This window comes from Esox lucius, chromosome 18 (assembly GCF_011004845.1).
Source record: "Esox lucius isolate fEsoLuc1 chromosome 18, fEsoLuc1.pri, whole genome shotgun sequence".
NCBI classification, from domain to species: Eukaryota; Metazoa; Chordata; class Actinopteri; order Esociformes; family Esocidae; genus Esox; species Esox lucius.
The window spans coordinates 1,183,361-1,200,675 of NC_047586.1; the positions used below are offsets into that span (position 1 = coordinate 1,183,361).

The 17,315-nt window shown below is 39.2% G+C and overlaps 1 protein-coding gene across 1 annotated transcript in view; it reads right to left on the bottom strand.

Moving 5' to 3' along the window:
- xkr6b (XK, Kell blood group complex subunit-related family, member 6b) overlaps positions 1-17,315 on the bottom strand; it is an 84,113-nt gene that overhangs the window by 11,915 nt on the left and 54,883 nt on the right. Inside the window, exon 2 of the mRNA XM_010883114.4 lies at positions 9,669-9,865. Coding sequence (XP_010881416.1) covers positions 9,669-9,865 — 197 coding nt within the window. The remainder of the gene's footprint in view (positions 1-9,668; positions 9,866-17,315) is intronic.

Sequence of the window (17,315 nt, forward strand, 5' to 3'; positions counted from 1 at the left end):
AATCACTTCTACCTGGTGTGATATTGGGTGGTTGAATCACTCCTACATAGTGTGATATTAGGGTTTGAATCACTTCTACAAAGTGTGATAATGGGTGGTTGGATCAGTCCTACATAGTGTGTTAATCAGTGGTTGAATCACTCCTACATAGTGTGATATTGGGGTTTGAATCACTTCCACATAGTATGATAATGGGTGGTTGAATCACTCCTACCTAATGTGATATTGGGTGGTTGAATCACTCCTACATAATGTGATATTCGGTGGTTGAATCACTCCTACATAGTGTGATGTTGGGATTTGAATCACTTCTACATAATGTGATATTGGGTGGTTGAATCACTCCTACATAATGTGATATTGGGTGGTTGAATCACTCCTACATAGAGTGATTTTGTGTGTTTGAATCACTTCTACATAGTGTGATATTGGGTGTTTGAATCCCTTCTACATAGTGTGATATTGGGTGGTTGAATCACTCCTACATAGTGTAATATTGGGGTTTGAATCACTTCTACATAGTGTGATATTGGGTGGTTGAATCACTCCTACATAGTGTAATATTGGGGTTTGAATCACTTCTACATAGTGTGATATTGGGTGATTGAATCACTCCTACATAGTGTGATATTGGGTGGTTGAATCACTCCTACATAGTGTGATATTGGGTGGTTGAATCACTCCTACATAGTGTAATATTGGGTGGTTGAATCACTTCTACATAGTGTGATATTGGGTGGTTGAATCACTCCTATATAGAGTGATTTTGGGTGTTTGAATCACTTCTACATAGTTTGATAATCGGGGGTTGAATCACTCCTACATAGAGTGATTTTGGGAGTTTGAATCACTTCTACATAGTGAGATATTCAGTGGTTGAATCACTCCTACACAGTGTGATATTGCGGTTTGAATCACTTCTACATAGTGTGATATTGGGTGATTGAATCACTCCTACATAGTGTGATATTAGGGTTTGAATCACTCCTACATAGTGTGATAATGGGTGGTTGGATCACTCCTACATAGTGTGATATTGGGTGTTTGAATCACTCCTACATAGTGTGTTATTGGGTGGTTGAATCACTCCTACATAATGTGATACTGGGTGGTTGAATCACTCCTACATAGTGTGATATTGGGTGGTTGAATCACTCCTACATAGTGTAATATTGGGTGGTTGAATCACTTCTACATAGTGTGATATTGGGTGGTTGAATCACTCCTATATAGAGTGATTTTAGGTGTTTGAATCACTTCTACATAGTTTGATAATCGGGGGTTGAATCACTCCTACATAGAGTGATTTTGGGAGTTTGAATCACTTCTACATAGTGAGATATTCAGTGGTTGAATCACTCCTACACAGTGTGATATTGCGGTTTGAATCACTTCTACATAGTGTGATATTGGGTGATTGAATCACTCCTACATAGTGTGATAATGGGTGGTTGGATCACTCCTACATAGTGTGATATTGGGTGTTTGAATCACTCCTACATAGTGTGTTATTGGGTGGTTGAATCACTCCTACATAATGTGATACTGGGTGGTTGAATCACTCCTACATAGTGTGATATTGGGTGGTTGAATCACTCCTACATAATGTGATATTCGGTGGTTGAATCACTCCTACATAGTGTGATATTGGGATTTGAATCACTTCCACATAATGTGATATTGGGTGGTTGAATCACTCCTACATAATGTGATATTGGGTGGTTGAATCACTCCTACATAGTGTAATATTGGGGTTTGAATCACTTCTACATAGTGTGATATTGGGTGGTTGAATCACTCCTACATAGTGTGATATTGGGTGGTTGAATCACTCCTACATAGTGTAATATTGGGGTTTGAATCACTTCTACATAGTGTGATAGTGGGTGGTTGAATCACTCCTATACAGAGTGATTTTGGGTGTTTGAATCACTCCTACATAGTTTGATATTGGGTGGTTGAATCACTCCTACATAGAGTGATTTTGGGAGTTTGAATCACTTCTACATAGTGAGATATTCAGTGGTTGAATCACTCCTACATAGTGTGATATTGCGGTTTGAATCACTTCTACATAGTGTGATATTGGGTGATTGAATCACTCCTACATAGTGTGATATTGGGTGGTTGAATCACTCCTACATAGAGTGATTTTGTGTGTTTGAATCACTTCTACATAGTGTGATATTGGGTGTTTGAATCCCTTCTACATAGTGTGATATTGGGTGGTTGAATCACTCCTACATAGTGTAATATTGGGGTTTGAATCACTTCTACATAGTGTGATATTGGGTGGTTGAATCACTCCTACATAGTGTAATATTGGGGTTTGAATCACTTCTACATAGTGTGATATTGGGTGATTGAATCACTCCTACATAGTGTGATATTGGGTGGTTGAATCACTCCTACATAGTGTGATATTGGGTGGTTGAATCACTCCTACATAGTGTAATATTGGGTGGTTGAATCACTTCTACATAGTGTGATATTGGGTGGTTGAATCACTCCTATATAGAGTGATTTTGGGTGTTTGAATCACTTCTACATAGTTTGATAATCGGGGGTTGAATCACTCCTACATAGAGTGATTTTGGGAGTTTGAATCACTTCTACATAGTGAGATATTCAGTGGTTGAATCACTCCTACACAGTGTGATATTGCGGTTTGAATCACTTCTACATAGTGTGATATTGGGTGATTGAATCACTCCTACATAGTGTGATATTAGGGTTTGAATCACTCCTACATAGTGTGATAATGGGTGGTTGGATCACTCCTACATAGTGTGATATTGGGTGTTTGAATCACTCCTACATAGTGTGTTATTGGGTGGTTGAATCACTCCTACATAATGTGATACTGGGTGGTTGAATCACTCCTACATAGTGTGATATTGGGTGGTTGAATCACTCCTACATAGTGTAATATTGGGTGGTTGAATCACTTCTACATAGTGTGATATTGGGTGGTTGAATCACTCCTATATAGAGTGATTTTAGGTGTTTGAATCACTTCTACATAGTTTGATAATCGGGGGTTGAATCACTCCTACATAGAGTGATTTTGGGAGTTTGAATCACTTCTACATAGTGAGATATTCAGTGGTTGAATCACTCCTACACAGTGTGATATTGCGGTTTGAATCACTTCTACATAGTGTGATATTGGGTGATTGAATCACTCCTACATAGTGTGATAATGGGTGGTTGGATCACTCCTACATAGTGTGATATTGGGTGTTTGAATCACTCCTACATAGTGTGTTATTGGGTGGTTGAATCACTCCTACATAATGTGATACTGGGTGGTTGAATCACTCCTACATAGTGTGATATTGGGTGGTTGAATCACTCCTACATAATGTGATATTCGGTGGTTGAATCACTCCTACATAGTGTGATATTGGGATTTGAATCACTTCCACATAATGTGATATTGGGTGGTTGAATCACTCCTACATAATGTGATATTGGGTGGTTGAATCACTCCTACATAGTGTAATATTGGGGTTTGAATCACTTCTACATAGTGTGATATTGGGTGGTTGAATCACTCCTACATAGTGTGATATTGGGTGGTTGAATCACTCCTACATAGTGTAATATTGGGGTTTGAATCACTTCTACATAGTGTGATAGTGGGTGGTTGAATCACTCCTATACAGAGTGATTTTGGGTGTTTGAATCACTCCTACATAGTTTGATATTGGGTGGTTGAATCACTCCTACATAGAGTGATTTTGGGAGTTTGAATCACTTCTACATAGTGAGATATTCAGTGGTTGAATCACTCCTACATAGTGTGATATTGCGGTTTGAATCACTTCTACATAGTGTGATATTGGGTGATTGAATCACTCCTACATAGTGTGATATTGGGTGGTTGAATCACTCCTACATAGAGTGATTTTGTGTGTTTGAATCACTTCTACATAGTGTGATTTTGGGTGCTTGAAACACTCCTACATAGTGTGATTTGGGGAGTTTGAATCACTTCTACATAATGTGATATTCGGGGGTTGAATCACTCCTACATAGTGTGATATTGGGCGGTTGAATCACTCCTACATTGTGTCTATATTAGGACCCACTGTTTTCCGTTTTTCTTACTACACCTGTCCTACTTCCCTAAGACAGTCCATGTTGATTGAGACACCAGTAAAGACATCAGCGAAGCAGACTCTCATATCACCTGCAATATGAGAAATGGTCTGTGTTACAGCTCCATCGACTGAGCTGCTCAACACGCCAACTCACCAACTCACTATTTTTAACACACTAAACACTTGTTGGAAAACATTTCAAAATTAATGTCGTTAATGTCGTTATCTATTTTCATGCAGGTCAAACAGAGAATTACAACTTCAGAAGTCTCCTTTATACCTAAAATGTGCCAAAATCTGAATAATGTGATTACAGTTTGTTATGTTACCAATGTCTGTGAATAATGTTGTGAGATGGTTTTCTGCTACAAGCAGTGGAAAAAATCAAAAAGATGAAACTTGAACCAGAGTGATTCCAACACAAAGCCATGGGGAACTGTCTTATACTGGATCACACCGGCCAACTTCACCTGGTATGGTCAGACCCTGATGGTTCCATCCCTGAATGCTGATTGTCTGAAAGCTGTACCTCCCACTAATACAGTATTATCTACTAAATATACCTCCCACTAATACAGTATTATCTACTAAATATACCACCCACTACTACAGTATTATCTACTAAATATACCACCCACTACTACAGTATTATCTATTAAATATACCACCCACTACTACAGTATTATCTATTAAATATACTACCCATCCTTCATTATTATCTATTAAATATACCACCCACTACTACAGTATTATCTATTAAATATACCACCCACCCTTTAATATTATCTATTAAATATACCACCCACTACTACAGTATTATCTATTAAATATACTACCCACCATTCATTATTTTCTATTAAATAAACCACCCACCCTTCATTATTATCTATTAAATATACCACCAACTACTACAGTATTATCTATTAAATATACCACCCACCCTTCATTATTATCTATTAAATATACCACCCATCATTTATTATTATCTATTAAATATACCACCCACTACTACAGTATTATCTATTAAATATACTACCCATCATTTATTATTATCTATTAAATATACCACCAACTACTACAGTATTATCTATTAAATATACTACCCATCATTTATTATTATCTATTAAATATACCACCAACTACTACAGTATCATCTATTAAATATACTACCCACCCTTCATTATTATCTATTAAATATACCACCCACCCTTCATTATTATCTATTAAATATACCACCAACTACTACAGTATCATCTATTAAATATACTACCCACCCTTCATTATTATCTATTAAATATACCACTCACACTTCATTATAATCTATTAAATATACCACCCACCCTTTAATATAATCTATTAAATATACCTTCCACTCTTCATTATTATTTATTAAATATACTACCCACCCTTCATTATTATCTATTAAATATACCACCCACCCTTCATTATTATCTATTAAATATACCACCCATCATTTATTATTATCTATTAAATATACCACCAACTACTACAGTATTATCTATTAAATATACTACCCATCATTCATTATTATCTATTAAATATACCACCCACCCTTCATTATTATCTATTAAATATACCACCAACTACTACAGTATCATCTATTAAATATACTACCCACCCTTCATTATTATCTATTAAATATACCACTCACACTTCGTTATAATCTATTAAATATACCACCCACCCTTTAATATAATCTATTAAATATACCTTCCACTCTTCATTATTATCTATTAAATATACCACCAACCCTTCATTATAATCTATTAAATAAATGAAGTTTATTTTGATATTTGTTTATTGTCCTAGTTCATTAGAAACAACTAAGTAGACATCCATGACTTCCAGTTGGACGTGGGTATTAATATGAGGTGAAACATCTATCAACATAGAGAAGGTCAGAGAACACATCAATTAAATGAGACAAAAGGTGGTTGACTTTCATAAATTAGTATATGGCTGGATAAGAAAATAGCTACAAACCTGAATATACCCTTCACTATTAGGGCAATGATTTAGATGCTTAATAAACTGGAGCTGTGATGAAAGTTCCTGGAAAGGGACCCACAGGTATTTTGCCCCCACCCACAGTGAGGAGAATGGTTCAAGAGGTAAAACTACAATTAGATGCCACCTCCATGCCAACAAACTATTTGGTTGTCTTTCTTGAATGAAACCTCTACCCTCATCAAGATGTTCAAATAGCTTGTTGGCAAGGCTGTGGTGTCAAAATGTTATGCTCAGTATAACCAGAGCGATGCAAGATCTCTCTATTGAATATATGTGAGGATTTCATTTTTTATAAAACATTTTTAATTTCACATAAATGTTCACCCCAATTTTGTGATATCCAATTTGCTATTAAGAATCTACTCTCTCACAACAATTCCTAGCAGACTTGGACAGATGTCAAGCTCTGTGTCTTCCAGACCTCATTCTTGTCATTCTTGTTCTTGTCATCCAAATAGGCTGGACCAGAAAGAATATGTTATTGTTGTTGTATTCATGATCAGTAAATCAGTAGAGACTTCCTGATGATTTTCTCTTGTTTATTTGAGAATTTTCTTTGTGTAGTGGTCATAGCAAATAAACTGTGATAATGCTCTGACGAAATCTCCAAAATAAACGTTGTGTTTAAACGATTGAGGAATGCACAGGCTGATACAGAACTGAAAGGCTAGCTGTTGGCCATATTTCTCCTCTACTATTGAGCTATACACTCACCTAAAGGATTATTAGGAACACCATACTAATACTGTGTTTGATCCCCTTTCGCCTTAAGAACTGCCTTCATTCTACATGGCATTGATTCAACAAGGTGCTGAAAGCATTCTTTAGAAATATTGGCCCATATTGATGGGATAGCATCTTGCAGTTGATGGAGATTTGTGGGATGCACATCCAGGGCACGAAGCTCCCATTCCACCACATCCCAAAGATGCTCTATTGGGTTGAGATCTGGTGACTGTGGGGGCCATTTCAGTACAGTGAACTCATTGTCATGTTCAAGAAACCAATTTGAAATGATTCGAGCTTTGTGACATGGTGCATTATCCTGCTGGAAGTAGCCATCAGAGGATGGGTACATGGTGGTCATAAAGGGATGGACATAGTCAGAAACAATGCTCAGGTAGGCTGTGGCATTTAAACAATGCCCAATTGGCACTAAGGGGCCTAAACTGTGTCAAGAAAACATCCCCCACACCATTACACCACCACCAGCAGCATGCACAGTGGTAACAAGGCATGATGGATCCATGTTCTCATTCTGTTTACGCCAAATTCTGACTCTACCATCTGAATGTCTCAACAGAAATCGAGACTCATCAGACCAGGCAACATTCTTCCAGTCTTCAACTGTCCAATTTTGGTGAGCTTGTGCAAATTGCAGCCTCTTTTTCCTATTTGTAGTGGAGATGAATGGTACCCGGTGGGGTCTTCTGCTGTTGTAGCCCATCCGCCTCAAGGTTGTGCGTGTTGTGGCTTCACAAATGCTTTGCTGCATACCTCAGTTGTAACGAGTGGTTATTTCAGTCAAAGTTGCTCTTCTATCAGCTTGAATCAGTCGGCCCATTCTCCTCTGACCTCTAGCGTCAACAAGGCATTCTCGCCCACAGGACTGCCGCATACTGGATGTTTTTCCCTTTTCACACCATTCTTTGTAAACCCTAGAAATGGTTGTGTGTGAAAATTCCAGTAACTGAGCAGATTGTGAAAGACCGGCCCACCTGGCACCAACAACCATGCCATGCTCAAAATTGCTTAAATCACCTTTCTTTCCCATTCTGACATTCAGTTTGGAATTCAGGAGATTGTCTTCACCAGGACCACACCCCTAAATGCATTGAAGCAACTGCCATGTGATTGGTTGATTAGATAATTGCATTAATGAGAAATTTAACAGGTGTCCCTAATAATCCTTTAGGTGAGTGTACATCAAATAGGTATGGGGGACATTTATTTGGAAGGGAAAGCTAGAATGTCACTATTGTGGCTACCTTACCATAACTGCTACCCCATACATGGCTGTCAGGAAGTTGCTTTCATCTATGTCTGGTGTTAGCTAGTTACTTCCATCTCTGCCTTATGTTAGGTAGTTGCTTCCACCTCTGTCTGGTGTTAGGTAGTTACTTCCATCTCTGTCTGGTGTTAGGTAGTTACATCTATCTCTGTCTGGTGTTAGGTAGTTCCTTCCATCTCTGTCTGGTGTTAGGTAGTTCGTTCCATCTCTGTCTGGTGTTAGGTAGTTACATACATCTCTGTCTGGTGTTAGGTAGTTCCTTCCATCTCTGTCTGGTGTTAGGTAGTTACTTCCACCTCTGTCTGGTGTTAGGTAGTTACTTCCATCTCTGTCTGGTGTTAGGTAGTTACATCTATCTCTGTCTGGTGTTAGGTAGTTCCTTCCATCTCTGTCTGGTGTTAGGTAGTTCCTTCCATCTCTGTCTGGTGTTAGGTAGTTACATACATCTCTGTCTGGTGTTAGGTAGTTCCTTCCATCTCTGTCTGGTGTTAGGTAGTTACTTCCATCTCTGTCTGGTGTTAGGTAGTTACTTCCTTCTCTGCCTGGTGTTAGCTAGTTACTTCCTTCTCTGCCTGGTGTTAGCTAGTTACTTCCTTCTCTGCCTGGTGATAGCTAGTTACTTCCTTCTCTGTTTGGTGTAAGATGTTTGTTAAGATGTTGTGTAAATGTGTCTAAGTTGTTGTCTACCAATAATTGTGTTTAAGTTATTGTGTAACAGTTAATGTGTCTAAGATGTTGTCTACCAATCAAGTTACGATGTTGCGTACCAGTTATTGTGTCTAAGATGTTGTCTACCAGCAAATGTGTCTAAGATGTTGTCTAGAAGTCAAGTTGCGATGTTGCGTACCAGTTATTGTCTCTAAGATGTTGCGTACCAGTACCAGTGAATGTGTTTAAAATTTTGTCTAAAAATAAATGTGTCTAAGACGTGTAACAGTAAAAGTATTTTGCAGTGATTTCACTGCAACTCTGCTCGTTGTATCCAAGTGGCTTGATGTAGGCATTTCAACAGCTTTCAGCCAAATGAGCTAGTGAATATAATCTCCCCATGCACTAAATTAGTCTGTTTGACGCCTTGTTAATTAATCATGAGAGAAAAATTACTTTTTGTGAATTTGGGTAAATTATTATTATGAAAGAATATTACTGGTGAGATTTTAGTCACTCAAAGGCTATTTTCCATTGAAAGAATGATTGTGCAAAGTCTTTAAAGCATAGTATGTTTGTAACTCAATGCACTGTTTTGGTAAAATGGAAAATCTTTATTTAGTGCCTAATTTGAGCAAATTCAATAATTGCGATTAATCATGATTCATTACAGAAAATCATGCGATTAATAGCAATACATTTTTTGATCATTTCACAGTACTAATGAATAACATAATAATATAAAATATTTATATTAATATTTGAATAATAATAATAATAATGAGTACTACTTCTACTAATAATGATGGTAATAACAGCTATAATCATAAGGACCCCAACGCGGAGCCCTGAGGGACTCCTCTTCCTCTTACACTGAAGAGTCTCAGCATGGTTCCTTTGGATCATGATGCAGAGCTGTAGGACCAACTGAGGGGCCGACTCCAGGAAGGTCTCCAGCAGACGCAGCATGTTGACGTCGGCGTACTCATACATCATGGCCCAGTAGAAACGCCGCTGGTTCTCCTTCTGACGACGACTCTGGATGCCCAGGTACATGGTGCGGATGTACCTGGCGGAGGAGGAGGAGGGGACAGAAAGGGCAGGAGAAAAAAGAAAGGAAAAAGAAGAAAAAAAGAAAGAGAAGAGAGAGGGGTGATTAGTTCATTCCTATGAGTAGTTTCATCTTCAGGCTACTAGCTTTTTCTCTGCATTGTTTCTGAGGTGTAGACAGCTGTGTCAGGGTTTTATTATCACGTGTAATGTGCTGTAGGGATGTGTAGCAACACTCCTGTATAAAGGGGACTACAGGACATTCAATCAATCAATCAATCAAATGTATTTATAAAGCCCTTTTTACAACAGCAGTTGTCACAAAGTGCTTTTACAGACACACCCAACCTTAAACCCCAAGGAGCCCCAATCCCCCAGCACAATAGTATGGCAGCGTAAGACCTTGGGACTGAGACAGGGGGGGTCCGGCGACACTGTAGCCCTACCTGGGGGAGGCCCCAGACAGGGCCCAACAGGCAGGAAATCAATCCACCCACATTGCCAGGAATCAACCAAAGGGACATGGATCTACCTGGGATGGAGAGACCTAGCTGTTTCTCTCTTTCTCACACTCCCTCTATCCTCACTAACTCTCTCAATCCCCACTAACTCTCTCAATCCCCACTAACTTTGTCCACACTCTGGGTCCCTGGGACGCCTAGTTTTTTTTGGCGCTCATCTGTTGATCGTCTGGTGTCACACAGCTACCCCCTGGCTCCCTGCACAGCCAGGACAACCGATAACTCTCACATACCCCCCTGCTCCCTGCACAGCCAGGACAACAGACAACCCTCACATACACCCCTGCTCCCTGCACAGCCAGGACAACTGACAACCCTCACATACCCCCCTGCTCCCTGCACAGGCAGGACAACTGACAACCCTCACATACCCCCCTGCTCCCTGCACAGGCAGGACAACTGACAACCCTCACATACCCCCCTGCTCCCTGCACAGCCAGGACAACTGACAACCCTCACATACCCCCCTGCTCCCTGCACAGCCAGGACAACTGACAACCCTCACATTCCTTTTGAAAAGTCCTACATCCATGCTAGAGTTGCATGTTGATGGACAAATTCAGCAAAGACCTCACCAGAGATGCAAGAGTCAATGTTCTACACACATATCACCTGCAACATGAGAAATAGATTGGAGAAACTGCGACTGAGGTGCTCAATAGGTCTTATCTGAGATTTATTACAGAACCATTTCAGCAAAGTCAACACTAGGGGGCGTACTCAATTGTAGTCCTGCATTATCGTCATCAGCTATCAGTCTTCCAAGGTACATTCAGATCTGAAGATAACTAAATTTACCTAGCAGGGCCACACGAACCCACTTACATACATCCACAAAAGCATGAGCACTCAGAAATGCACAGTGAACATTAACAGTACCAGCTGTCCCTGTCCAAAGACATCCTGGTTTTGTTGTTTCTGCCTGATGACTCCTGCTGTCCACCTGGTCAATCCTGTCCTTGTCCACCTGGTCAATCCTGTCCTTGCCCATCTGATCATCCCTGACCTGGATTCTGCCTAAAGACTCTGGACACAGCTCATCTGTGTTTAATGACCTGCTGGTCATCTGAACATGCAAAATATTGTTGTGGAGCAAAAAAAGTAATCTACTTTTATTATCTTCCCCCCAAGCACAGCTAGATGAGGACGGCCCCAGAGTCTGGCTCCTCTCTATGTTTCTTCCTAGGTTTCAACCCTACTTGGGAGGTTTTCCTAGTTACTCTGCATCATTTTATTGTGGTTTCTTACTCTTTGGGGTTTAAGTCTGGGTATATATATATATAAGCAATTTGCGACAACGTCTGATGTAAAAAGGACTTAATAAAATGCATTTAGGCTTCTTCCTATATAATGTTTCTGCCTTCCATTTTCCTGACATATTCAGTAAATACTTTCCCTACTCTCCCCAGATACTTCCTACACTCGTTCACACACACAAAGACACACATTCTGTTTCCTCTGATGTTAAAACAGTAACAACAGTTTCTTCTCATCATCAAATAGTCAGACCAGTGTTTGCTCTCATCATAAAACAGTCGGAATAGTGTTTGCTCTCATCATAAAACAGTCGGAATTGTGTTTCATCTCATCATAAAACAGTCAGACTAGCATTTCCTCTCATCAAAAAACGGTCTGACTAGCGTTTTCTCTCATCAAAAAACAGTCAGAACAGTATTTCCTCTCATCATTAAATAGTCAGAAAAGGGTTTCCCCTCCTCCTCATAAAACAGTCAGACCTGTTTCCTCTCATTATAAAACAGTCACAACAGTTTTACTGCTCATCATAAAACAGGCAAATTAGTGTTTCCTCACATAAAACAGTCAGACCAGTGTTTCCTCTAACCTTGTTATATTCAGTTGGTCATCATTTGTGTATAAAACTGAAGTCAATAGTGCTGGAGCTACCCTAACCTTTACTGATCAGTATGTAGAAATGATTCTCTATGTGACCTGACAAACAGTTCACATTAAAACCAACCCTCCACAATACAGCAAGGTCAAGTTTTACAATGGACTTTGTTGGATATTCAGTTTTGACACACATGGAAATTCATAAGAGAAACTAAATATCTAGCAAATGTCCATTATGAAAGTGAACTTGCACTTGCTCCACTAGTACATTTCACTTTGAATTTCGGTCGACCTGCTTAAACAGTATATTTTGTAGATTTTTCGTAGGCATTTAGATTGCATAATGATTCCCTACAATATTCCAAGTTTGTTTTCTCACATGAAGTCCTATACTGTTCAACCTATTCATTATTCCACTTGGTACCATCATTAAAAAGCATGGTATTAATTTTCACAGCTATGCTGATGACAGAGAGCTTTACATCTCTGTGTCCCCTGATGACAGACAGCTTTACATCACCGTGTCCCCTCATGACAGACAGTTTTACATATCCGTGTCTCCTGATGACAGGAAGCTTTACATCTCTGTGTCCCCTGATGACAGACAGCTTTACATCTCTGTGTCCCCTGATGACAGACAGTTTTACATCTCTGTGTCTCCTGATGACAGGAAGCTTTACATCTCTGTGTCCCCTGATAACAGACAGCTTTACATCTCTGTGTCCCCTGATGACAGACAGCTTTACATCTCTGTGTCCCCTGATGACAGACAGCTTTACATCTCTGTGTCTCCCGATGACAGACAGCTTTACATCTCTGTGTCCCATGATGACAGACAGCTTTACATCTGTGTCCCCTGATGACAGACAGCTTTACATTTCTGTTTCTCCTGATGACAGACAGCGTTACATCTCTGTGTCTCCTGATGACAGACAGTTTTACATCTCCGTGTCCCCTAATGACAGACAGCTTTACATCTCTGTGTCCCATGATGACAGACAGCTTTACATCTGTGTCCCCTGATGACAGACAGCTTTACATTTCTGTTTCTCCTGATGACAGACAGCGTTACATCTCTGTGTCTCCTGATGACAGACAGTTTTACATCTCCGTGTCCCCTAATGACAGACAGCTTTACATCTCTGTGTCTCCTGATGACAGACAGCTTTACATCTCCGTGTCCCCTGATGACAGACAGATTTACATCTCCGTGTCTCCTGATGACAGACAGCTTTACATCTCTGTGTCTCCCGATGACAGACAGCTTTACATCTCTGTTTCCCATGATGACAGACAGCTTTAATTCTCTGTGTCCCCTGATGACAGACAGCTTTACATCTGTGTCCCCTGATGACAGACAGCTTTACATCTCTGTGTCTCCTGATGACAGACAGCTTTACATCTCTGTGTCTCCTGATGACAGACAGTTTTACATCTCCATGTCCCCTGATGACAGACAGATTTACATCTCTGTGTCTCCTGATGACAGACAGTTTTACATCTCCGTGTCCCCTGATGACAGAGAGATTTACATCTCCGTGTCTCCTGATGACAGACAGCTTTACATCTCTGTGTCCCCTGATGACAGACAGCTTTACATCTCTGTGTCCCACGATGACAGACAGCTTTAATTCTCTGTGTCCCCTGATGACAGACAGCTTTACATCTGTGTCCCCTGATGATAGACAGCTTTACATCTCTGTGTCCCCTGATGACAGACAGATTTACATCTCCGTCTCTCCTGATGACAGACAGCTTTACATTTCTGTTTCTCCTGATGACAGACAGCGTTACATCTCTGTGTCTCCTGATGACAGACAGTTTTACATCTCCGTGTCTCCTGATGACTTTAGCATCACTGACACATTGATTAAACGCATCACAGACATTAACTTACTGACGGCAGGACATTCAAAGTAAACAAGAACAAAACTGAGGATTTGATTGTTGGTCCCAAGGTCCATTTAATTTCTCTTCATCTACACTTAACCATCAAGCAAAAAATCATCTTGGTGTGATTGTAGACTGTGACCTGAACCTTGAGGCCCATGTCAGAGTGATGAAAAAGAAATTACCATCTAAGGAACATCAAATGTCAGCCTGTTTCTCTGCCAGGCAAACACTGAGTTCAGCCTGTTTCTCTGCCAGGCAAACACTGAGTTCAGCCTGTTTCTCTGCCAGGCAAACACTGAGTTCAGCCTGTTTCTCTGCCAGACAAACACTGAGTTCAGCCTGTTTCTCTGCCAGACAAACACTGAGTTCAGCCTGTTTCTCTGGCAAACAAACACAGAGAGACTGATTCATGCATTCATCACCAGCAGACTCAATTACAGCAACTCTCTACTGTCTGGCCTTAAATAAAAAGTCTTCCAAAACAGCAGTTAATTTACAATGCAGCTGTACTTACCAAAACCAAAAAGACACAACACATAACATCTGTTTTAAAGACTCTACATTGGCTGCCTGTGAATTTTAGAATTGATTACACAATTGCCCTGTCGATTTTTAAAGCACTACATGGCCTTGCACATGGCCTTGCATCATCTGGTACTGGTCTTTTGGTTTAGATATGTTTCTGGTTGGTCCCTCAGATCATCTGGTACTGGTCTTTTGGTTTAGATATGTTTCTGGTTGGTCCCTCAGATCATCTGGTACTGGTCTTTTGGTTTAGATATGTTTCTGGTCGGTCCCTCAGATCATCTGGTACTGGTCTTTTGGTTTAGGTATGTTTCTGGTTGGTCCCTCAGATCATCTGGTACTGGTCTTTTTGTTGTCCCAATGGTCAGAACCAAAACTTTTGGTGAAAACTCTTTCAGACACTACGGACCTGTTTGGAACAGCTTGCCAGAATATCTGAGGGACGCAGATACTATTGACTATTTTAAAAGAGGTCTTACGACACCTTTTTAGCCTGGCTTTCTAAAAGATTTTCTAAAACTTCCTCATTAATTTTATGTAGTCATTTATCCCCTTTGTTTTAACCATCTTCTTTTTAATTTTTTTATTTTATTGCATTTAGGTCTTTACTATAATTCATACATTTCATCAAAGCATTATGTATTAACAGTTTTTATTCTGACTTTCCAGTTAAGCACCATGAAATGCATTTTGTAAGAAATGAGCTATATAAATACAATTTGATTGATTGATTGATGAACAGAACTGTGTAAAATGTATTCAACCAGGAAATGACAAAGGAGTTTTCTCTTGCCCCAGTGCAACTTGGTCTCAGTGGTATGCGTCACACAGTATACGTAAATCGCTCCATTTAGTATGATGCATTACATTAGGTGACATTACATTCGAATTAGCGACGTGTTTTACATCTGCCAACCTTATAGGGGTACCATTTTTAGGGTTTGCCCACAACAGAACATTCTATAGTTTAATAATAGTTAACTTTTTAGATCTCCCAATGAAAGTTGGCCCAGTTACTAGTAAAATAGAGAATGTAGGACAGAAAACCCTACAGTACCTCTTCAAATAATCATTTAATAAAGACATCAAAAACATAAAAAATGCTAGTAACAAATTTTGCTGATGCACTTTGACTGAAATGTGTGGTTGTTTCACCTAACCTTCTTAAGTTGAATTCTATCCCTGTAAAGGTATCTGGATAAGAGACCTGCTTACACTTAAACTGTAAATGTAGTGGCTAGGAGCGCGCAGAAAAACATACACCTCAATTGGGCTTTATTGGCATGGAAACATGCATGTGTTAACATGTTATAGTAGGGGAATAAACAATACATGTTATAGTAGGGGAATAAACAATATGTGTTATATTAGGGGAATTAACAATGCATGTTATAGTAGGGGAATAAACAATACATGTTATAGTAGGGGAATTAACAATGCATGTTATAGTAGGGGAATAAACAATACATGTTATAGTAGGGGAATTAACTATGCATGTTATAGTTGGGGAATAAACAATGCATGTTATAATAGGGGAATTAACCATACATGTTATAGTAGGGGAATAAACAATACATGTTATAATAGGGGAATTAACCATACATGTTATAGTAGGGGAATAAACAATACATGTTATAGTAGGGGAATTAACAATGCATGTTATAGTAGGGGAATAAACAATACATGTTATATTAGGGGAATTAACTATGCATGTTATAGTTGGGGAATTAACTATGCATGTTATAGTTGGGGAATTAACAATACGTGTTATAGTAGGGGAATAAACAATACATGTTATGTAAGGGGAATTAACTATGCATGTTATAGTTGGGGAATTAACAATACGTGTTATAGTAGTTGAATAAACAATACATGTTATAGTTGGAGAATAAACAATACATGTTATTGAAGTGGAATAAACAATACATGTTATAGTAGGGGAATTAACAATGCATGTTATAGTAGGGGAATTAACAATGCATGTTATAGTAGTGGGATAATTGTGTCACACTCAACTCCCAGTCAGTCCCTGTAACCTTTGAAGTCTTGGATCACTGAAGCTCATTGGCTGCTGAGTGTGATATAATGGGCTGCTCAGAACCTTCATAAAGCCAATTAGGACTGCAATCATCTTTGGGTTGAGGCTCGTTTTGGCGTCTGTTACAGGAACCACCAATTACTGTTGGCAGACAACAATATACACCTCACTGACAACAAAGCGAGAGATATGATGTGTGTGTGTGTCTGTAGGGAGAAGGACTGAGAAGTAGATCTACATGTTTTTGTTTTGATAAAGTATCTCTCAGATCATCTCATCTGCCTGATATATATCGAGACAGAGAGGCAGAAAGAACCAAACAACAAATACTTTCAGAAATGAGACATCCCAACATGTCATCCAAATTTTTTACATTTATTTATTTAAATCCTGTGAATTAATCTACAATTCATCTCGCTTTACACGTTTAGAAGACCTGATCATTTAGTAGACCTGATCATTTAGTAGACATGGTCCTTTAGAAGACATGGTCCTTTAGAAAACCTTGTCCTTTAGTAGGCATGGTCCTTTAGAAGACATGGTCCTTTACAAGATAGGGTTCTTTAGAAGATATGGTCCTTTAGAAAACCTTGTCCTTTAGTAGGCATGTTCCTTTAGAAGACATGGTCCTTTAGAAGATA